Genomic DNA, 23,943 nt, shown 5'->3' on the forward strand with positions numbered 1-23,943 from the left:
TGCTGCTAAACAAGGCTCCACTGATAACCAGGTGTAGCAGCGGTAATGATTCACTCCATGGTGCTGAAAAGAAAGCTCTGCTGTTGGGACAGCTTTATGTAGATCCTAACAGTTTGTTACAGTTATAGTGTTTAGTGTTGTGGCTTTGCTGGCATGCATCTAAAATATTTTGGGGGAGTTTGCCCCACTGGATACATCTAATGCTCCTTATATCGCCTTGAAATGACTGACAAAAATCTAAATCTTTATTCATGAGTATACTAGCAATTTCTAGATGTTGGATTGAAAATATTTAATCTTAACCTGTGTTTGATCTGTAAACTTGTTTGCACATGAATTAAGTTGAAATATATTGATAATGAATAAACTGAACCTGGTCATTTTAGATGAGTTGATCTGGTCTTGACATGCTCTGTATTGTAAGTTTGTACATTTTTAATAAACATTATTTGGTCTGTAGGTTTGTGGTCTGATTAACATACTTCTCTTAGTAAACAGAAACACCTCTGTTGTCCCACAAGGAATTTTCCAGTGGATTTGGATGTTGGCAGAAGTAGAAATTGTTCTGAATATATATTTGTAAAACAGTTCACACCCTTTCGCATAACACTTTGTCATGGTTTTATTTGGGGAATTGTTCATAGTACACAAGATTCCATCTCTATAAAACAATGGATCTGATTTCACTGGACTTCCCTCCTTCGCCACCCAGAACATGTTTAAAAAAAATCACAGAGCACAGTTCATCTGACCACCTAACCCCAGTAAACAGTGCTGCCATCAAATAAAAGGCACAAACAGAACCTTCTCTTTCCCTTGACCCACCCAACACTACCAATCTGACAAGATAGTTGATGGGCAGAATTATCTTGCACTTTATGATTTGATTTTAAATAGCTAAGTGTGACTCCATAAATATATAGGAGGAATCTACAGGTAAAATTGCATGATAACACCATCCATGCTGAATACGAAGGCTTCAAGTCAGTCAACCCACCACCACTAATGATAACTGATTGGCTCCGAGGGGATGCAGGCCAGGTGTAATTATTCATCTGCGTACAGTGAGGTACCGTTAATCAACAGAGACACGTTCAGTTGGCAAACGAAGATCGAAATATCATGAATAGACTTGACATGATCCCTTATTCTATGTGAGAGGAATGTTTGTTCAACATAACATATTTCTATCAGACTGTTACACAACATTGTGCCCTGCTGAACGTGTCCCAGCATTACCCTTCAGGGAAGTACTGTATGCCGTCTGGTAGGTCACTCATATACAGACCCACGCATGCAGACTATCAGTCTTATTTCTGCAGTGTGACTGACAGCTTATCTAAAACATTCATAACCCATTTATGCGTATATGTGAACATTCAGCATATACACATTTTATATCAATATAATAAAAAAAAAAACATTTTCAGACAAATGCACCAACTATGTACATTTCTTTACATCTTTGTTTTTATATAAAAACAATATTTGCGTTGTAATGTGAATGCAATGTTTAAACCCCGTAATAGTCTGGATGAGACATGTCTCAGCCTCTGGCATTCTGATCCCCTCTCAGCCAATGAGCAGCTTGCACAGTCGTCAAGTTCACAGTGTCTCTTCTTCAATCTTTTTTTCATTATGGAATGTTGAACCTTTCATACATTCCACCCTCTCTGTGGGAGTCAGGGGAAAGTCATCATAGCACTCGGTCTGCTTCCTGTCTTCCGCCAGCCCTCCTCTTCCTTCCAGTCAGTCCAATTTCCGAGCACCCAGTTTGAGAGGACCCTTCACTGCCTTGCGTTCTGCCCGTTTGGCCTCCAGTTCTTTCCTCCTCTCCTCACGTTTCTTCTTGGCCAGCTCTGCCTTGCTTAGGCCTGCTTAGGAAACAAAAAGAGACAGCTGTTATCATTTGACTTGAGCCTTACAACATGAATAGCATCTCATTAAAAGGACTCCCTGGTTTCAGATCATTGAGAGAGATGGAGTATAGAAAGGTTAGAGCAGGTTGAGACTCACCTTGACTTCCGTCCACAGACTCCCAGCTCTCCTCGGCTCCCCAGTCTCCAGCAGGCTCTGCACTCCAGCCATCACCAGCCTAGCATGAACCAGAAAACACATGCACAGCGCACATTAAAACATGCATTGCCCTTCCATTTCCACCTCAAATGTTCCCCCACTTATCAACACATAACTTCTACCTCCACTTTGACAAACCTGTTTGTCAGTTCTTCAAAACACAAAGCCTACCCCTGTCAAATGTTTATTTATAAAGCCCCCCCCCTCCTCTCCTCACCGTAGTAATGGGGGTCGGCATTGCTCTCTGAGACACGTTGGCAAGGAAGTCCGTCTGCGTGGCTCCCTTACTGTCCCAGTCATACTCGCTGGCTAACCGAACCCCCTCCGGCAGAGCAGCACTCTTAGTGGCCGGAGCAGTCGTTCCCTCCTCCTCCCAGTCATTTCCCCACGCCTCCTCTCCTGGTGAACTCTGACCCTGGCCGTCAGCCTCCTTCTCATTGGACCAGCTGTCGTCGGCATCCCAGCCCGAGCTGCTCCAATCAGAGCTCTGCTTTTTCACTGCCTCAGAAGTTGCTAGACCCACCTGGATGGAGACAGCAATGAATGAATATTCCCCATGAAGTTTCAGCACTCACACGGTTTTAAATCATGGACCATTGTTCAGTAGGTTGGAACTTTCAGGAAATTGCAGACAGGAATGTATTTACAAATGAGTAATTTAGCAGATGCTCTTATCCAGAGAGAAGACAGCTAGGTGAGACAACCACATCTCTCAGTCATAGTAAGTACATTTTCCCTCAATTAAGTATATATATCATCAAAGCCAGAGCTAGTAAGAAAAGACAAGTGTGAGTGTTACTTACTTTACAGAAATAGCATGACTATGCAATGTGCCATTATCTTTGACTCTATTTAAACATTCTGCCTCCCTGAATAACCCTCAGGTCTAAATAAAACCAGATACGTACTCCTCTTAAACTGGCCTTCTTTTTGACAGAAGACATTCCTGACCAATCAGAAGAGTTCCAGTCATCTGGGTCTGCTGTCTGTACCTTCTCTGGGTCCTGTGGGGGGAGAGAGAGCGAGAGTAGGTGAATGAGTTAACTGATCAAATAGAAGATGCCTCTCCAATACAAACATCACTGTTTCCCATGTTCCGTGACAGTTGACGTCCCAACTGTCAAATCCCACCCCAAAACCATTCCATGTCAATTACCTCCAAACTTCCCCAATCCTCGTCATCCCACCGGTCTCCGATTGGCTCCTCGTTCTTTTCTGTCACCTTAGGAGAGTCTGATTGGGTAGCAAGGCCAGAAGCAATGGGTAGAGTCATGGAGACCGGCAGTGGTTTAACTTCAGAGCCTGGAGGAATGAGGAGAACGGTGAGGTGAAAGGTGGATGTAAATAGCGGATGCCATTAACTGATGGATACAGCTTTGCCGGCTCTTCCTATGTTTCTATGGGGGATGCCACCCTTATGTATAGAATGACCAAAAATCTAATCAAAATGTTATTTGTCACATGTGCCAAATACAACAGGTGTAGACCTTACTGTGAAATGCTTACTTACAAGCCCTTAACCAACAATGCAGTTAAGAAAATAGAGTTAAGAAAATATTTACTAAATAAACTAAAGTAAAATACATTTTAAAAAGTTAGAATAAAACAACAATAACGAGGCTATATACAGGGGGTACCAGTACAATGTGCGGGGGTACAGGTTAGGCGAGGTAATTTGTACATGTAGGTAACGGTAAAGAGACTACGCATAGATAATAAACAGCAAGTAGCAGCAGTGTAAAAACAAGTGTGGGGGGGGGGGGTCAATGCAAATAGTCTAGGGTGGCCATTTGATTAACAGTCCTATTGCTTGGGGATTGAAGTTGTTAAGGAGCCTTTTGGACCTAGACTTGGCGCTCCGGTACCGCTTGCCGTGCGGTAGCAGAGAGAACAGTCTACGACTTGGGTGACTGGAGTCTGACAATTTTTTGGGGCTTTCCTCTGACATCGCCTAGTATATAGGTCCTGGATGGCAGGAAGCTTGATGTACAGGGCTGTAGGCACTACCCTCTGTAGCGCCTTACGGTCGGATGCTGAGCAGTTGCCATACCAGGCAGTGATGCAACCAGTCAGGATGCTCTCAATGGTGCAGCTGTATAACATTGAGGATCTGGGGACCCATGCCAAATCAAACAGAAACATATCTAAGATCTGAGTAATCCTGCAAATAAGTCAGTTCCTTACCCCCGGGTACGCCATCTATCGCAGGGCTCCCGGCACAAGGAGATGCAGTACCACCACCAACAGGGGTGTTCTCGGCCGGGCTGCCGCCCTCTGTCCCCGGGCCGGTCCGGATGAGCTTGGAGGTCAGAGAGGACACCCCCGTCACTGCCCAGCCTGCCCAACTGGCCGCTGCCCCAGCCGGCTGGGCTGATGACATCACATCCTTTTCTAGGTTGAGAAGGAGATAAGTAATATTAGACACTCAAAGGCTGCAAAAAGATTCCTTATAAGGGATAGTTTGGGATTTTGGCAATGAAGGAAGTTACAGGTATACCACATGACCAAGAGTGTGGACAGCTGCTCGTCAAACATCTCATTCCAAACTCATGGGTATTAATATGGAGTTGATCCCCCCCCCCCTACTACAACAGCCTCCACTCTTCTGGGAAGGCTTTCCACTAGATGTTGGAACATTGCTGCGGGGACTTGCTATCAGCCACAAGAGCATTAGTGAGGTCGGGCACTGATGTTGGGCGATTAGGCCTGGCTCGTAGTCAGCGTTCCAATTCATCCCAAAGGTGTTCGATGGGGTTGAGACCAAGGTAGTCAATTTCTTCCACACCGATCTCGACAAACCATTTCTGTATGGACCTCGCTTTGTGCACGGGGGCATTGTCATTCTGAAACAGGAAAGGACCTTCCCCAAACTTGCCATCAAGTTGGAAGCAAAGAATCATCTAGAATGTTGTATACTGTGGCGCCAAGATTTCCCCTTCACTGGAACTAAGGGTTCTAGCCCGAACCATGAAAAACAGCCCCAGACCATTTTTCCTCCTCCACCAAACTTTACAGTTGGCACTAGGTAGCGTTCTCCTGGCATCCGCCAAACCCAGACTCATCCATCGGACTGCCAGACGGTGAAGCGTGATTCATCACTCCAGAGAACGCGTTTCCACTGCTCCAGAGTCCAATGACGGCAAGCTTTACACCACTCCAGTCGCCGCTTGGCATTGCGCATGGTGATCTTAAGCTTGTGTGCGGCTGCTCGGCCATTTGAAACCAATTTCATGAAGCTCCTAGACGTTTCCACTTCACAATAACAGCACTTACAGTTGATCGGGGCAGCTCTAACATGGCAGAAATTTGACGAACTGACTTGTAGGAACGGTGGCATCCTTTGATGGTGCCACGTTGAAGTCACTGAGCTCTTCAGTAAGGCCATTCTACTGCCAATGTTTGTCTATGGAGATCGCATGGCTGTGTGCTCGATTTTAAAACACTTGTAAGCAACAGGTGTGGCTGAAATAGTCAAATCCACTAATTTGAAGGGGTGTCCACATACTTTTATATAGTGTAGTTTTGCGAGCAAATGATACCGAGCTTAGCGCAATGACTGGAAGTCCTTGGGTACAGCTAACGCTAGTTAGCATTGGCTCACAAAACTACCTCTAACTTCCTTCATACTGGACACAGAGAAAAAAAAATTATCCACAAGATCATCGGACTCTGGGGAAGCAGATAAAGGACTTCATTGCCAACATTCCGTACTATCCCTTTAATGTGAGATCAGTGCTTGAGGCTTTGTTGTCTTTGGCGACCTGGAGGTTTGCGATTGTGTACAGACCTATTTCAGCCAGCTTGGTTGGATCTTCAGAAACAGTCTCCAGCTTCGTCAAGAAACTCTTTATGGCTTTAAATGCCTGAGGGACAGAAAAAAAACGTGTTTCACAAGCTAGGTTTCTATCCAAATTGGCAACAAATTTTCATGCGAATATGAATATATATATATATATATATATATATGAATATATATATGAATATATATCACCAAATTTACTTGTGATCAAAAGTGTGATAACGTAGCGCACATAAAAATAACTTTTGCATTTAATTCCCATAAAAATACAAAGTTAAAATGGATTTCCATCGCAATCAACTCTACTGATGGTTTCGGCACCAGAAATGTTGCGCTATATAGCTAAATATACCCACTCTGGTGTTGGCACTGCCCTCTAGCTGGCACTGCCCTCTAGCGAACTGCTTGCAGACACAGTGCAGGTATAGCCTACATGATGACATTATTATGGACAAAGGAGCAAAATAATTTTTTGCTTGTCAAATGGAAGCCAAGCGTCGATCATGTCACCAGAATAAGACCCTGGATATTTATTGGAAAGGAGCATCAAGCTCATCACGTAGTACTGTCACCACCCTGTGAAGTTCATCATTACTTATTTCATCTGTAGCCTAACAAACTGCATGCTTTCTCCAGTTGTAGTGGGAGGACCACACAACATATCATCTCGTGACTCAAAGTTTACTTCCATATGTTGGTTATTATATCAATATTCACGCATAAAAGCGTTTCCACTGCCATTTCTCGCATAATACATTTTACAGACACAAAAAGATCCCACCTTGTCTAGCATATTTAGTTTTTTCGACATTTGGAACGTTTACTGCCCGTCGTGGCATTTTTTATACTTCACGCTCATAAAAAGGTTGGATGGAACCTTCTTACAGATGGAATGTTGCAATGTGAAATGAGAGAGTAGGTAAAAAATTGATTTTCATATGCAGATAGAGTGTTCAGGGTGAAATATTTCTAAACATAATGCAAGCTAAATGTACTAGTGCAGTTATTTCAATGTGTAAGGTGTTTGTAGTGCTTCTCACCTGATCTCTAACGTTCTTGTCAGGGTCAACAGTGAGGGTACAGAGTGTTGGTAGTACCCGTGCTGCACTCTCTGTCACACTGTAGTAGTTGTGGGTCGCTGCAAAGCCCAGAACCCCGGCCGCCCGAGAGGCGGGAAAGGGGTCCTTAGTGGCCCGAGAGAACGCCGAGATCAACACTCGTTGCCGTGTCTGTGGAGGAAAGGAGAGAGGTATGAATAAGACCACGAACGAGGGGGGAGAGTGAGAGCGAGAAAGGGGGAGAGAGAGCAAGGAGCGAGCTAAACAGAGAGCGCGAGAGAGAGAGTTGCTCAACATGCTCTGCTCACACCTACAGTAATGGTCCGAACCTAAACCACACTAGACAGTATGGAAAATGAAGCTTTTACTATCTCATGCTGGAATATACAAGGCCTGAGGTCATCTGCCTTTGGACTAAAGAGCAAGAACCCAGACTTCAAAGAAATTGGAAATACAGACATTGTCATCCCACAAGAAACATGGAAAAGAAGAGACGGACTCACGCGTTGCCCTCTAGGTTACAGAGAGCTGGTAGTCCCATCCGCCAAACTACCAGGTGTGAAACAGGGAAGAGACTCAAGGGGTATGCTAATTTGGTAGAGCAGACCTATCCCACTCTTCAATTAGTCAAAACAGGAACAAATTAATAAGGAAATGATCTCAGAGAAAAATGTCCTCATGTGTGCTACCTATATCCCCCCTACAGTATCCATGTACTTTAACAATGACAGCTTCTCCATCCTAGAGGGGGAGATCAACCATTTCCAGGCCCAGGGACATGTACTGGTCTGTGGCGAACTACATGCCAGAACGCAACACCCTCAGCACACAGGGGGACAAACACCTACCTGGAGGTGACAGCATTCCCTCCCTAATATGCCCCCCTAGACACAACTATGACAAGCATGGAGCTCTGTCGCACGCTGGGTATGTACACAGTCAATGGTAGGCTTTGAGAGGAATCCTTTGGAATCCTATAGCTCATCTCTTGGCAGTAGTACTGTAGACTACTTTATCACTGACCTCAACCCAGAGTCTCTCAGAGCGTTCACAGTCAACCCACTGACACCCCTTTTCATGCTTTTTTGATAAGAAAAAAAATTAAAATAAAAAGCTTGACTCTGGCATGAGGGTCTGCTATACAAATTGATGGAAAGCAGTGTTGGGGGGAAAACATACGACTTTATAAAAAAAAAAAACATGTATACAACAAGTGCACAGTTAAAATTGGTAACAAAAAAAAACATTTATTTCCACAGGGCCGTGGGTTGAGACAGGGAGTGAGCTTGAACCCCACTTTCTTCAACATACTGTACAGTTGAAGTCGGAAGTTTTCATACACCTTAGCCAAATACATTTAAGCAAAGTTTTTCACAGTTCCTGACATTTAAACCTAGTACAAATTCCCTGTCTTAGGTCAGTTAGGATCATCACTATTTTAAGAATGTGAAATGTCAGAATAATAGTATGTTTCATTTCAGCTTTTATTTCTATCATCACATTCCCAGTGGGTCAGTAGTTAACATGCACTCAATTAGTATTTGGTAGCATTGCCTTTAAATTGTTTAACTTGGGTCAAACGTTTTGGGTAGCCTTCCACAAGCTTCCCACAATAAGTTGGGTGAATTTCGGCCCATTCCTCCTGACAGAGCTGGTGTAACTGAGTCACGTTTGTAGGCCTCCTTGCTCGCACACGCCTTTTCAGTTCTGCCCACAAATGTTCTATAGGGTTGAAGTCAGGACTTTGTAATGGCCACTCCAATACCTTGACTTTGTTGTCCTTGATAGGGAGAGTCGTTGCACAGCTATTTTCAGGTCTCTCCAGAAATGTTCGATCAAGTTCAAGTCCGGGCTCTGTCTGGGCCACTCAAGGACATTCTGAGACTTGTCCCAAAGCCAGTTCTGCATTGTCTTGGCTGTGTGCTTACGGTCATTGTCCTGTTGGAAGGTGAACCTTCGCCCCAGTCTAAGGTCCTCAGCACGTTTTCATAAAGGATCTCTGTACTTTGCTGCATACATCTTTCCCTTGATCCTAACTAGCCTCCCAGTCCCTTCTGCTGAAAGACATCCCCACAGCATGATGCTGCCTTCACCGTAGAGAAGGTATTGGCCAAGTGAAGAGCGGTGCCTGGTTTCCTCTAGACGTGACGCTTGGCATTCAGGCCAAAGGGTTCAATCTTGGTTTCATCAGACCAGAGAATCTGGCAAACTCCAAGTGGGATGTCATGTGCCTTTTACTGAGGAGTGCCTTCCCCAGATCTGTGCCTCGACACAATCCTGTCTCGGAGCTCTACGGACAATTCCTTCGACCTCATGGCTTGGTTTTTGCTCTGACATGCACTCTAAAACAATGCACCCTAAAAAAAATTATCCAGGCCTTTTGTGGCCAGTGGCCGTAGTGCCCTTCTTCCTGAGCGCTCAATCACGTGGTTGGGTCTTTCACACAGGCTACAAGTGAAGACAGACACATCAGGGACACAACTGTGCATGTCCTTATCGAATTACGAGGTGCATATTGAAGATTTTGGAAGAATTGTACACGTTTACTTTTCGTCAGCCAACAGATGAGTAGGCCTAACGAACAGTTTAACAGCAAAAGCACTAGCCTATGTCAATCTACTCTCCTCCATAGTACAAAGGTCGACCTATTCTATTCTGAGCGATAAATAAATATTCCAAACCGTCTGGGACAGTTGTGGGATGCGATAGATCCCAAATTATTAGAACCACTAGCATAAAAAAATTATGTTTACGCAATGTGGCTGACGCAACAGATCTGAACGTTAATCTTAAAATGTTGAAACTATTATAATATTTCTTCACCTTATAAGAGCAGCAATGCACATTTGGTAGTAGTCTAAGTGCAAATGTTCAATTAGCAGAAAACACCATTATTAAAAGTGACCGCAAATGCAATTATGCATGTAATACTTTTATTATAAAGGTGCATTTTTATGGTGAAAATCCATCTTCCCCAAACTTTAAACTCACGTGCTGCTTATGTTAGGCTCTACACCCCTTGTAAAGCAGATTAATGTTCTTAATTTTAAGAAGTTATTTGGCCACTTTAGTTGTGATACAAACATATAGGCCTATGGGCTAGGCTACATGAGGTGTGCGACTATGATTCGAAAAAGTCGCAAAAAAAGGCTTGGTTTCTTATGCTGGGCATCATTCACAAGTTATATATACACTGCTCAAAAAAATAAAGGGAACACTAAAATAACACATCCTAGATCTGAATGAATGAAATAATCTTATTAAATACTTTTTTCTTTACATAGTTGAATGTGATGACAACTTTTTTCTTTACATAGTTGAATGTGCTGACAACAAAATCACACAAAAATAATCAATGAAAATAGAAATTTATCAACCCATGGAGGTCTGGATTTGGAGTCACACTCAAAATTAAGTGGAAAACCACACTACAGGCTGATCCAACTTTGATGTAATGTCCTTAAAACAAGTCAAAATGAGGCTCAGTAGTGTGTGTGGCCTCCACGTGCCTGTATGACCTCCCTACAACGCCTGGGCATGCTCCTGATGAGGTGGTGGATGGTCTCCTGAGGGATCTCCTCCCAGACCTGGACTAAAGCATCCGCCAACTCCTGGACAGTCTGGTGCAACGTGGCGTTGGTGGATGGAGCGAGACATGATGTCCCAGATGTGCTCAATTGGATTCAGGTCTGGGGAACGGGCGGGCCAGTCCATAGCATCAATGCCTTCCTCTTGCAGGAACTGCTGACACACTCCAGCCACATGAGGTCTAGCATTGTCTTGCATTAGGAGGAACCCAGGGCCAACCGCATCAGCATATGGTCTCACAAGGGGTCTGAGGATCTCATCTCGGTACCTAATGGCAGTCAGGCTACCTCTGGCGAGCACATGGAGGGCTGTGCGGCCCCCCAAAGAAATGCCACCCCACACCATGACTGACCCACCGCCAAACCAGTCATGCTGGAGGATGTTGCAGGCAGCAGAACGTTCTCCACAGCGTCTCCAGACTCTGTCACGTCTGTCACATGTGCTCAGTGTGAACCTGCATTCATCTGTGAAGAGCACAGGGCGCCAGTGGCGAATTTGTCAATCTTGGTGTTCTCTGGCAAATGCCAAACGTCCTGCACGGTGTTGGGCTGTAAGCACAACCCCTACCTGTGGACGTCGGGCCCTCATGGAGTCTGTTTCTGACCGTTTGAGCAGACACATGCACATTTGTGGCCTGCTGGAGGTCATTTTGCAGGGCTCTGGCAGTGCTTCTCCTGCTCCTCCTTGCACAAAGGCGGAGGTAGTGGTCCTGCTGCTGGGTTGTTGCCCTCCTACAGCCTCCTCCACGTCTCCTGATGTACTGGCCTGTCTCCTGGTAGCGCCTCCATGCTCTGGACACTACGCTGACAGACACAGCAAACCTTCTTGCCACAGCTCGCATTGATGTGCCATCCTGGATGAGCTGCACTACCTGAGCCACTGGTGTGGGTTGTAGACTCCGTCTCATGCTACCACTAGAGCGAAAGCACTGCCAGCATTCAAAAGTGACCAAAACATCAGCCAGGAAGCATAGGAACTGAGAAGTGGTCTGTGGTCACCACCTGCAGAACCACTCCTTTATTGGAGGTGTCTTGCTAATTGCCTATAATTTCCACCTGTTGTCTATTCCATTTGCACAACAGCATGTGAAATGTATTGTCAATCAGTGTTGCTTCCTAAGTGGACAGTTTGATTTCACAGAAGTGTGATTGACTTGGAGTTACATTGTGTTGTTTAAGTGTTCCCTTTATTTTTTTGAGCAGTGTAATTCACAAGTGATAGGCTATATATTCTTGATTTAACCTGTTAGGGCTAGGGGGCAGTATTGACACGGCCGGATAAAAAACGTACCCAATTTAATCTGGTTACTACTCCTGCCCAGTAACTAGAATATGCATATAATTATTGGCTTTGGATAGAAAACACCCTAAAGTTTCTAAAACTGTTTGAATGGTGTCTGTGTATAACAGAACTCAAATGGCAGGCCAAAACCTGAGAAGATTCCATGCAGGAAGTGGCCTGTCTGAGAAGTTGTTTCATCTTGGCTCTTTTTATTGAAGACTGAGGATCTTTGCTCTAACGTGACACTTCCTACGGCTCCCATAGGCTCTCAGAGCCCGGGAAAAAGCTGAACGATATCGAGGCAGCCTCTGGCTGAAACACATTATCGCTTTTGGCAAGTGGCCGATCAGAGTACTATGGGCTTAGGCGCGTGCCCGAGTCGACCGAATGCTTTATTTTCTTTCGTCTGTTTACCTAAACGCAGATTCCCGGTCGGAATATTATGGCTTTTTTATGAGAAAATGGCATAAAAATTGATTTTAAACAGCGGTTGACATGCTTCGAAGTACGGTAATGGAATATTTCGACATTTTTTGTCACGAATTGCGCCATGCTCGTCACCCTTATTTACCCTTTCGGATAGTGTCTTGAACTCACTAACAAAACGCCGCTATTTGGATATAACTATGGATTATTTTGAACCAAACCAACATTTGTTATTGAAGTAGAAGTCCTGGGAGTGCATTCTGACGAAGACAACAAAGGTAATAACATTTTTCTTATAGTAAATCTGACTTTGGTGAGTGCTAAACTTGCTGGGTGTCTAAATAGCTAGCCCTGTGATGCCGGGCTATCTACTGAGAATATTGCAAAATGTGCTTTCACCGAAAAGCTATTTTAAAATCGGACATATCGAGTGCATAGAGGAGTTCTGTATCTATAATTCTTAAAATAATTGTTATGCTTTTTGTGAACGTTTATCGTGAGTAATTTAGTAAATTCACCGGCAGTGTTCGGTGGGAATGCTAGTCACATGCTAGTCACATGCTAATGTAAAAAGCTGGTTTTTGATATAAATATGAACTTGATTGAACAAAACATGCATGTATTGTATAACATAATGTCCTAGAGTTGTCATCTGATGAAGATCATCAAAGGTTAGTGCTGCATTTAGCTGTGGTTTGGGTTTATGTGACATTATATGCTAGCTTGAAAAATGTGTGTCTGATTATTTCTGGCTGGGTACTCTGCTGACATAATCAAATGTTTTGCTTTCGTTGTAAAGCCTTTTTGAAATCGGATAGTGTGGTTAGATTAACGAGAGTCTTGTCTTTAAAATGCTGTAAAATAGTAATATGTTTGAAAAATTGAAGTTTTTGCATTTTTGAGGTTTTTGAATAACGCGCCACGGGATTACACTGGCTGTTACGTAGGTGGGACAATTTGGTGCCACCTACCCTAGAGAGGTTAATCTTGTCTTTACATATATTATTTAGTGTATGTGTGAAATTAACTTGGATTTAGAATGGACCATTATCCTGCACAACAGGAGCAGCTGGAAAAAATACATGTCATCAATGCACTTAAATTGCGAATGGAGGACGCTTTCCCGTGGTTTATTTTCATGCCAGCCTGGTTGGTTATATGTACAACAGGAGTATAGCCTATGTGCTTAATATTAGGAAAGCTGATTAATAAATATAGTAGGCCTAGCCTATAGAAAACTGATAAATAAATAAATAAATAAAGAAGGCCTAGCCTATAGAAAACTGATCCTCTTGAGGCCATCACTCTGTTTTCTCACGCAATTGCATAGCCTATTGAAATGTTGCGCAACAAATCAAATCACATTTTATTGGCCACATATATATTAGCAGATGTTAATGCAAGTGTAGCGAAATGATTGTGCTTCTAGTTCCGACAGTGCAGTAATATCTAACAAGTAATCTAACAATTTCCCAACAACTACCTAATACACACAAATATAAAAAGTGGTGAATGAGAATATGTACATATAATTATATGGATGAGCGATGGCCGAGCGGCATAGGCAAGGTGCAATAGATGGTTTAAAATACAGTATATACATATATGAGTAATCTAAGATATGTAAACATTATTAAAGCGGCATTGTTTAAAGTGACTAGTGATCCATTTATTAAAGTGGCCAGTGATTGGGTCTCAATGCAGGCAGCAGCCTCTCTGTGCTAGTGATGGCTATTTAACAGTCTGATGACCTTGAGATAGAAGCTGTTTTTCAGTCTCTCGGTCCAAGCTTTGATGCACCTGTACTGACCTCGCCTTCTGGATGGTAGTGGTGTGAACAGGCAGTGGCTCGAGTGGTTGTTATCCTTGATTATCTTTTTAGCCTTCCTGTGACGTCAGGTGATGTAGGTGTCATGGAGAGCAGGTAGTTTGCCCCCGGTGATGTGTTGGGCAGACCGCACCACCCTCTAGAGAGCCTTGCGGTTGAGGGCGCAGCAGTTGCCATACTAGGCAGTGAAACAGCCTAACAGGATGCTCTCGATTGTGCATCTGTAAAAGTTAGTCAGGGTTTTGGGTGACAAGCCAAATTTATTCAGCCTCCTGAGGATGAAGAGGCACTATTGCGCCTTCTTCACCACAATGTCTGTGTGGGTGGACCATTTCAGTTTAACTCTGATGTGTACACAGAGGAACTTAAAACTTTCCACCTTCTCCACTGCTGTCTCATCAATGTGGATAGGCGGGTGCTCTCTCTGCTGTTTCCTGAAGTCCATGATCATCTCCTTTGTTTTGTTGACGTTGAGTGAGAGGTTGTTTTCCAGACACCACACTCTGAGTGCCCTCAGCTCTCGTCGTTGTTGGTAATCAAGCCCACTACTGTTGTGTCATCTGCAAACTTGATGATTGAGTTGGAGGCGTGCATGGCCAAGTAGTCATGAGTGAACTGGGAGTACAGGAGGGGGCTGAGCATGCACCCTTGTGGGGGCCCAGTGTTGAGGATCAGCGAAGTGGAGATGTTGTTTCCTACCTTCACCACCTGGGGGCGGCCCATCAGAAAGTCCAGGACCCAGTTGCACAGGGTGGGGTTGAGACCCAGGGCCTCCAGCTTGATGATGAGCTTGGAGGGTACTATGGTGTTGAATGCTGAGCTATAGTCAATGAACAGCATTCTTACATAGGTATTCCTCATCCAGATGGGATAGGGCGGTGTGCTGGCGATTGCATCGTCTGTGGACCTGTTGGGGCGGTACGCAAACTGAAGTGGGTCTAGGGTGGCCGGTAAGGTGGAGGTGATATGATCCTTGACTAGTCTCTCAAAGCACTTCATGATGACAGAAGTGAGTGCTACAGGGCGGTAGTCACTTAGTTCAGTTATCTTTGCCTTCTTGGGTACAGGAACAATGGTGGCCATCTTGAAGCATGTGAGTGAGGACAGCAGACTGGGATAGGGAGCGACTGAATATGTCTGTATACACACCAGCCATCTGGTCTGCGCATGCTCTGAGGACGCAGCTAGAGATGCCGCCTGGGCCAGCAGCCTCGCGAGGGTTAACACGTTTAAAGGTTTTACTCACGCCGGCCACGGAGAAGGAGCGTAGTCCTTGTTAGCGGGCCGCGACAGTGGCACTGTTATCATCAAAGTGGACAAAGAAGGTGTTTAGTTTGTCGGGAAGCGTGACGGTGTCCGTAACGTGGCTGGTTTTCCTTTTGTAGTCCGTGATTTCCTGTAGACCCTGCCACATACGTCTCGTGTCTGAGCCGTTGAATTGTGACTCCACCTTGCCCCTGTACCAGCATTTCGCTTGTTTGATTGCCTTGCGGAGGGAATAACTACACTGTTTATATTCAGCCATATTCCCAGACCTCTTTTCATGGTTAAATGCAGTGGTTCGCGCTTTCAGTTTTGTGCGAATGCTGCCATCCATCCACGGTTTCTGGTTAGGGTAGGTTTTAATAGTCACAATCTCCAATGCACGTTCTTTATAAACTCACTCACCGAATCTGCGCATAGATCGATGTTGTTCTCTGAGGCTGACCGGAACATATCCCAGTCCACGTGATCAAAACAACATGAGCTCTCATGAAGTGTTTGATTAGATTTTCGACTACATTTGCATTGATGTCAGAGTGATTAGAGGGACAATAGAGTGCTGAGTACCAGGCAGTTAGCAAGTTTGGTAGGCTACTAATGACCAGCAGCAGCATCAGAGCTTGGAGAAGCCTAATTACCGTGACTAAACTGTCACTTGGAATTTGACTGCCTGTGTGGCGGTAATACGGTCACCGCAACAACCCTAGTCCTGGGGCCCTGTTCACAAACAGACCCCACAGAGCCCCAGGACAGCAACACAATTAGACCCAACCAAATCATAAGAAAACAAAAAAATTATTCCTTGACACATTGGAAAGAATTTACGAAAAATCTGAGCAAACTAGAATGCTATTTGGCCCTAAACAGAGAGTACACAGTGGCAGAATACCTGACTACTGTGACTGACCGGAACTTAATTAAGGATAGCTTTGACCATGTACAGACCCCGTGAGCATAGCCTTGTAGGCAGACCTGGCTCTCAATAGAAGACAGGCTATGTGCACACTGCCCACAAAATGAGGTGGAAACTGAGCTGCACTTCCTAACCTCCTGCCAAATGTATGACCATATCAGAGACACATATTTTCCTCAGATTACACAGACGGACAAATTTGAAAACAAATCAAATTTTGATAATCCATATCTATTGGGTGAAATACCATAGTGTGCCATCACAACAGCAAGATTTGTTGCCACAAGAAAAGGACAACCAGTGAAGAACAAACACCATTGTAAATACAACCCATTCTATCTATAGATCTATGGAGAGAGAGAGAGAAAGCAGGTGAGTTACCCCAGCGTTGAGGTAAGGGGCGATCTTTCCCAGGCACACGGTGGTGTTGCAGCGGATTGGTCCCTGCTCGTCTCTCGCCTGCAGCCGTGCAAAGTGCCTCATCAGCTCCTGATTCAGATTACTCTCATTCAGCTTGGGGGCCAGCAGCAGCATGGACTGGGAGAAGGAGAGAAAAGAAAGAGGCATAAAAAACATTTCACAACAAGAACAGATCTTTGGGAACACCATTAACCACAGGGAAGGTACACTTTCAGTTACACTTGAATAAAGAAGTGAGTGAAGCCACCTGGTCTTGTGAGCATAAGTCTGACAGAGTCGGTGAGCCAGTTATACCTTGACAGTCTGTTCTCTGATGGCTGGGTTTGTGTCTGTGAAACCGTGAACGACATGAGGGAAGATCTGCGAGTTCACCGCTGCATCGTTTAGATACTGAACAAACTGCTCCATCTGAAGGAAAGAGAGATGAGGACGGGGTTGGAAAGAGGAATAAAACATGGGTTCTGCAGCAAACACTCATTCTGGTGTAATGGCCGCCTCTGTACTCCGATGTGTTGGTACACTGTACCTGTTGAAGCAGTCGTATCCTCATGGCCCGGTCTGTAGAGGAGAACATCTTCACAATGACAGGAATGATCTTCTGTTGGTACTCCTCCGGAGACAGGAACTTCCCCACCTGACAGAGACAGAAAGAACGAGACATGGAAAAAGGAACTATTTTCTGCCCTCTCGGGATCGTGTGGGTTAGTGGTCTGTTGACATCCCCTTGGTGGTGTGGGGGGCTGCGCTTTGGAAAAGTGGGTGGGGTTATATTCTGCCTGGTTATCTGTTGTGTCAACTACTGATGTAAAAAAAAGGCTTTACAAAATACATTGGATTGATTGGAGAGTGGGAGATGATTAGTTGCCAAAAGCATGTTTCACCATGAAGAAATGCCTTTAAAAGCCGTTTCTAATGATTATGCTTTACATAGATATGACATAGTTTTCCCACTTCTGCATAAAAGAGAGGAGCAGTTAAATGCCAGGCCGGTGATCCATTCTCCTATCTGAATCCCTCCTCTCTGCCTCCACATCACACATACCTTAAACAGAGGTGTGAGGACGACAGCACCGGCGTTGCCAAACTCAAAGGCAGTGAGTAGCTGTGGCAGCACCTTGTGCTTACAGAAGTCCTCTGGGAATGAGTCCAGGTTCTCACTCAGGTCCTGAAAGAACTGCTGCTTCTCTGCTGGGTCTTTGATCTGGATCAGATTGAATAGATAAGATAGATTTCACTGAAGAAAATATTTTATCGGTAAGTCAACACATTGCAATGAGAGCTGTGTCATCTCTAATGTGTCAAGCTTTTTCTATAGCAGGGATAGGGGTCAGGAATCACACCTGGATCTCCTCTAGGAAAAGGTTGCTCTCAACGAAGCTGTTGCTAAGGAATCCTCCGGGAGCTCTGCAGTTTTGCAGGAAGCGGGCTGGGTTAGGCCGGGCCCTGGCATTGGCCCCCACCAGCTCACAGTAGTGTGGCACCAATGCTTTAGGGATCTGAGGGACAACAAACCATAATACATTTCACATCACTTCCAATTAATTCATGACCTTTGACTTTTTTTGACAGGAGGACATTAGAAATACTTTAGGATTTTCTTAAAATGTGTGATGCTCTGGTAAAATGTTAGAAGGTAAAGGGTGGGGGAGGAGGGTACCTTTCCGAGGGAGCGTAGGGAGGAGGCTCGGGGAAGTGGACCATTGAACACTTCCCAGATCAGACAGCCCAGCCGCCACACATCCCCAGCCCTGGAGGACAGAGAGATGGACTCAGACAATACAAATATGAAGTATCTTCAGACTACATCAAGCACTGAACTAAAACCTTTGTATGTGAGATCCCAGGAACACCATTTTTCATGAAATCAGTCTTTCATTCTTAACTCATTCTCTGTCCGCCTCACCATTTCTCTCCACTGTTTGGTGATTCAGGGGCGTCGTATTTGTCCATGTCAGGGTGAACAGCTTTGGCGGAGGGTAGTGATGTGGAGGCGTCCCCGTTCTCTGGGGTCATGTGGTCCAGACCGCCAAGCTTCCATTCTCCGGCTCGGTCCACAAACACAGCCCAGATACCCAGGTTGTTGTGGAGGAGGTGGCAGTCATTCACCAGGAAACTAAGGGCTTTCTACAGGGGGGAAATAGAGTGTCTGAGAGAGAATCAAATAATTCCCCATAACAATGGACAAATTATTTGCCTGAATTTGATTAGGTATAGATTGATATGTAATAAACATGATTTTAAGTGTGGGAAGACTCAGACAGATGCATTCCTTTGAGGAAAGTTAGTCTAGAATCATCTGTTGTAACTGAGTACTGATGCTCTACCTTTGACCTGTTTAACTGCCAGCATCAAATGTCTGCCAGTGTTGAATGGTATGGTTAAAGTTTGACCCATTCTGGGCCGGGGACACACTTATAATGTATCAGTGAACCTGTTTGACTCTGTAGCAGCTGATGTGACTTCCTACGAGCCTTTCGGGCTGGTATTTAGAGAACATTCAGTACTGTGTGATTAATATATAAGTGCCTTCTTAGACAAGATGGAGTCATCTTTCCATTGAGTAAGAGATTGATAGAGAGGAAGGAAGGAGGATAATGGAGTAGAGGTGGAAGAGGATTGGTAAAGGACAAGCAGCACTCAACATAAAGAAACACATCAGGAAATCAGAGCACTCATCTCCCCTCCAGTCTACTGACCACAGTCTGATGCAGGCCCCAGGACACCTCCAGCTCCCCAGAGCCCCCCCTCTCTGACTGGGCCTTCAGGTGGGCTGCCAGGGGGGTGACCTGCTCTGTGACCAGGTACAGGCTCTTCTCTGTCTGCAACACACCAGAAAGAGACAACATTAATGCATTCACAATAACATTGTTAAAATGTGCATTAGTCTTTTAAGTATGGTTCTATTATACAGTTAGTACACTAACGACTAGCACACTAGCTACTGTTCCTCTCTAGAAGAGAGACAGGGGAACTAACTGATTCAGTCCTTGATACTCACCACACTCTGCATGAAAAACAATTACAAGAAAAACAAATACAGAAGACTGAGAAAATGGTGACAGAATGATTGTTGTACAATATTGTTGTTTGTCTTATAAATATCAACTAAATTGTGATGTTATTTGCATTTGCTGTGAAATACACACAGACACACACCTCCAATCCATCTACATAGGCCAGGATGTTGGGATGTCGGAGGGTCTTCATACGTTTGAACGCTGCCTTGGCTAGCTGGGTCTGTTCCTCTGTCCCCGTTGACACCTCGTACACAAACACCGATAGTGGTTCCCCACCCGTCTAAGGAGATGTCAAAATGTGACAATGTCATGATCCATCATTAGTATGAGAAGAGATGTCATTGTGATTTAGTGGAGATTAAGTTAGTCTCCCTGATGAGGCCAGAACTCAATCACAGGAGTGGTGTTGTTCGATCCTGTTCCTTGCAATAAGGGTTGTTGTCATGTCACCATACAATTTGTCTCAGTCAACTAGCTACCTATTTAAGGTGAAACACAACACGACACCTACACAAGTACGTCAAGGATTCCACCATTGCATCTGCATGGCATTGAACAATAAGTAAAAGGAACAAACAACGCTAAGCGGAACCTTTGACAAATTAGCCGATAACGTTAGCAGTTAGCTAACAGTCAAAACAAGAATGAGTGTGCTAACGACATCATTATTTGTCGTGACAGTTTGTCGAAATACATTTTGCATGAGCATGTAACGTTAACTAGCTGACGTTTCTAGCTCGTTATAGGTGACACCAGTGGCTAGATAGCTAACGTTCGCTAGCTAATAACTGTAGCAGAGATTGACGTGGCGATAATACGTGTCCCTGCATAAACAAAACATAGCTAACATGAACTATGCTAGCCTAGAAGTAACCTTCGCTAACCGTGCTGTTTTAACTAGGCGATAAATATCTGGACAACGCCATCTATATAGTAGACCTACATCGTGATAATCATGTATGGCAATTTAACATTCAATTTAATCCCATAAATAAGAATGGTGTCCTGCCTTGAACTCAGTCATAGCTAGCTAGCGAGGCCTTGCCTTGTATCAGCTAGCTAGCAAGCTAACAAGACATCTGTCAAATATATTTCTGCCCCCTCCATTGTATTTACCTTTCGCTTGCCCCGATGCAGTGTCCATATTCCGGACGTGTCTTGAGTGTCCGGTAAAATTTCATAATTAAAGTCTTTGACTGGATCCCGAGCGAAAAAGGACCACATCGCTCCTACATCAAGCAAACAACTACGTAGCTATGGCGAACCGCAGCCTGCTAGCAAGCTAGCTACTCCGGATACATCAGATCATTCCCTGTTGTTGATTCAACCACTGGGGGGGGGGGAAGAGTGCCAGACTGGCGAGTGTTCTTCTTCTTCTATAGTATTTTGGCGATCACACAATTTAATGTGCATCCCGCCACCTAGTAGGCTATTACCCCCCCCCCAAAACGACTATAAATAAATTTTATAAATAAAAAATGTTGGTTAAAAATAAACAGATCTGATCCCTACAGTCTCAAGGGAAACCTGGGATGGCGTGTCTTCCGGCGTCAGTACCCCTTGCAAGTATTTCGATGTAAAATCCTTCAGTCCCAGAAACCTTTCTACTGCAGCCACAATAATGTCTTGTTTCTTCGACTTCTTTGAGACTTGTGCTGTACAGTTTCTAACTGTGGAAATGAACTCAACAAAATACATTTATAACACACAGGGTATCTTTTGTTTGGCAGCTAACATTTACCACAGGCTGTGGTGTATCCAATACCATCTCTTCACTAACATTACTTGTTTTCCCAATTATTTCAATCGCCCCCGTTTAGGGAATTCGATTGACCGCTCCAACTTTTGTTTACCTCAATTTACCCTTACAGGGCACTCCAGGAACTCAGGATCATGATCCCCACTACAATTGCGACGCCGTCGTCCTTCTACACACCTGTCTCCAGTATACTCTGTTCGTCTGCACACACAATTCTTACACTGCAGTGGTTTGGGGACGAAAGCTCTTACTGCGTATGTTACATAAACAAGCTTCACATGTGTAGGTATTTGCTCTTTATAAAACAACAGGACCGCCAGAGTTTCTTATTTTTCTCCATTCACCCAGCGGGTCATACGCCAGTCACCAATCACACCAGGAATTCTCTTCAGGTATTCAACCTGAACATCCGTCTTCACCCCTGAGATTATCCCTTTGAAGGGTTTTCTGCTCCGAAATTCAAAACACAACACCTCTGTTGTCCGGGTTCATTTGAGGCCCACTGGGCGGTGCACAACGGTCCCAGCGTCATTCGAGTTAGGCCGTTATTCTAAAGAAGAATTTGCTCTTAACTGACTTGCCTAGTTAAATAAATAAAGGTTACATAAAAAATAAAAAAATGTGGGAAACCCATTTGAGGTGTCGAAAATGGTGAAGAATGCGCTTGGAAGCACAGCAGTAATAATAATGTAACGACCCTGGGTTTATAAGCGCGGATATCGACTTTGCCGCTCGAGCATAATTTTGGGGCACAGTCGATAGCACGCTGGACTTCGGGCTAGAAGGTCGAGGGTTCGAGGCCTGCTCCCTGCCTGTTTCATCACATAATAACGACAATATATATATATTTTTTAAATGAGTACTCTATGCGAAAAAGATAGTTCAAATATATAAGTCAACATGAGTACATATCCATAATCACAGTGAACTGTTATAATAATAGGAGGGAAAAAATGTATAATAATATGACTGTATGTGCCTCCATGAAGAATCCCCTCCCCAATAGGTCCCTTCGCCCTCAATAGGACACCTCCGCCATCCCCATCAGCCTCCCCCAGCCCTTAAAACCACAATAATGATAGTAATAATAGAAATGAAAATTAAAACAGATATATACCAAGATATATATACAGTACATATACATAAACATATTCACAGGACACTCAACTTCTCTTTTCCTACATCAGATACGCAGGTGACATTTCCATCTGGATGACAGCACATAAACAGAGATGCTCTTCATCCCGAGGGAATGCCTGCCCATTCGCAGATGTTAGATAATCCGAGATGATCACATGTAATTTACATTCCAGCCCTTGTCAGCTCCAGATTTGACTACTTCACCTCACACCCTGCTGGAATCCCTGCATTCTCAGATTCCCCTCTGTTATTCATCTCTATATTGTAATCAATAAAGTGTTTCAAAATGCTGTACTTTTATTAACATATATGTTCATTCCTGAGAGAGAAGGGGTGTAATATCTCCAGATGGGTGTGTGGTACCTTCCTCGCCCATGCCAACAAGATGTTACTTCTTGTGGGGTCTTTGCCTTGAAAGTAAGTATGAGAGTAGAAGTAATGTACAATTAACCTACTGAAAGAATACAGACTAAAAGGCAAAACAGAACTGTCAAATTATATTATAGCTGTGTCGTTGTATACTTGCGAATTAGAATCTTAAGTGTAACATCATTTTGTTGGGGAAAACTGAAATGCCCATCAACTTTTTTCCCCAGTTTGCTGAATGTGTCCTGAAGGAGTCGATTGTCTTTTCAAATACGGACAAAGATGTTAACATCATGAGAGAAGAAATAGCAGACACTCTCCTCCAAAACACTGGTATGTTCAATTTCTAATTTAATATAATTGTAGATAAAAAAAAATATTTATATGAATCTTTCAGGTTATCTCTGATCCAACTTCTGACTAATGGCCACTTAACACATGCATTTAAATAATTATGTTACAAGAAACCTATACTATTCCCTTGTTCCCTGTTCGCTCTGAAAAATACAAGTAAAGATGTATAGACTACTTGACATTATGTTTTGCTAGATAAGCTGAATCTGCAGGCCATAATTTTGTGGCTACAGTCAAATACTTTCTGTGGCACACATCAGAGTCAAATACTTTCTTTAGAACAAACTTCATGTCAGGATAGGCAACTGAAATGAATAATGAATGTATGTGTGTTATATTAAACATAGAGGAGGGAGTAAAATGTAGGCAAGCAATAAACATTTCAGAACAACTACTAGTCGGATAAGACATGGGAGATGTGACGAATTTTGGCAAAGAGATTTATTTATATCTAATACACTTGAAACAAATAGCCAAACCGAAAACTGCAGACATTACTAGTGCCTCCCCCGCTGTTATCAAACCGACATAAAAAAATAAAATGAAATGCAGCCGAACATGATCAGAAATCTCAACGAGCAAAGCAATGAATAACTGAGTGCGTGTTCACGCGAGGGGGGGATTCTAGCAGGGGGGAGCTTTTCGGCACAACACC

The 23,943-nt window shown here is 43.9% G+C and overlaps 1 protein-coding gene across 4 annotated transcripts; it reads right to left on the bottom strand.

Moving 5' to 3' along the window:
• Window positions 1–607: 607 nt before the first annotated feature.
• Window positions 608–21,006, bottom strand: LOC106612082 (N-terminal kinase-like protein). 4 transcript variants are annotated; one of them, XM_014212917.2, is made up of 19 exons: window positions 20,786–21,006; window positions 19,809–19,949; window positions 19,651–19,656; window positions 19,349–19,471; window positions 18,556–18,776; window positions 18,310–18,400; window positions 17,993–18,148; window positions 17,695–17,853; window positions 17,179–17,286; window positions 16,947–17,060; window positions 16,614–16,769; window positions 6,916–7,104; window positions 5,864–5,939; window positions 4,261–4,467; window positions 3,233–3,378; window positions 2,985–3,080; window positions 2,294–2,599; window positions 2,017–2,095; window positions 608–1,874 (listed from the first exon to the last, which is right to left on the bottom strand). In XM_014212917.2, exons 1-19 carry the CDS (start codon window positions 20,891–20,893, stop codon window positions 1,750–1,752), a joined length of 2,607 nt encoding a protein of 868 aa, XP_014068392.1. In that variant the 5' UTR covers window positions 20,894–21,006; the 3' UTR covers window positions 608–1,749. The 4 variants fall into 4 exon arrangements, with proteins under 4 accessions (XP_014068392.1, XP_014068391.1, XP_014068394.1 ...); XM_014212916.2 differs by having other exon boundaries at window positions 608–1,877; XM_014212919.2 differs by lacking the exon at window positions 19,651–19,656.
• Between the last annotated feature and the right edge of the window lie 2,937 nt (window positions 21,007–23,943).

This window comes from Salmo salar, chromosome ssa09 (assembly GCF_905237065.1).
Source record: "Salmo salar chromosome ssa09, Ssal_v3.1, whole genome shotgun sequence".
NCBI classification, from domain to species: Eukaryota; Metazoa; Chordata; class Actinopteri; order Salmoniformes; family Salmonidae; genus Salmo; species Salmo salar.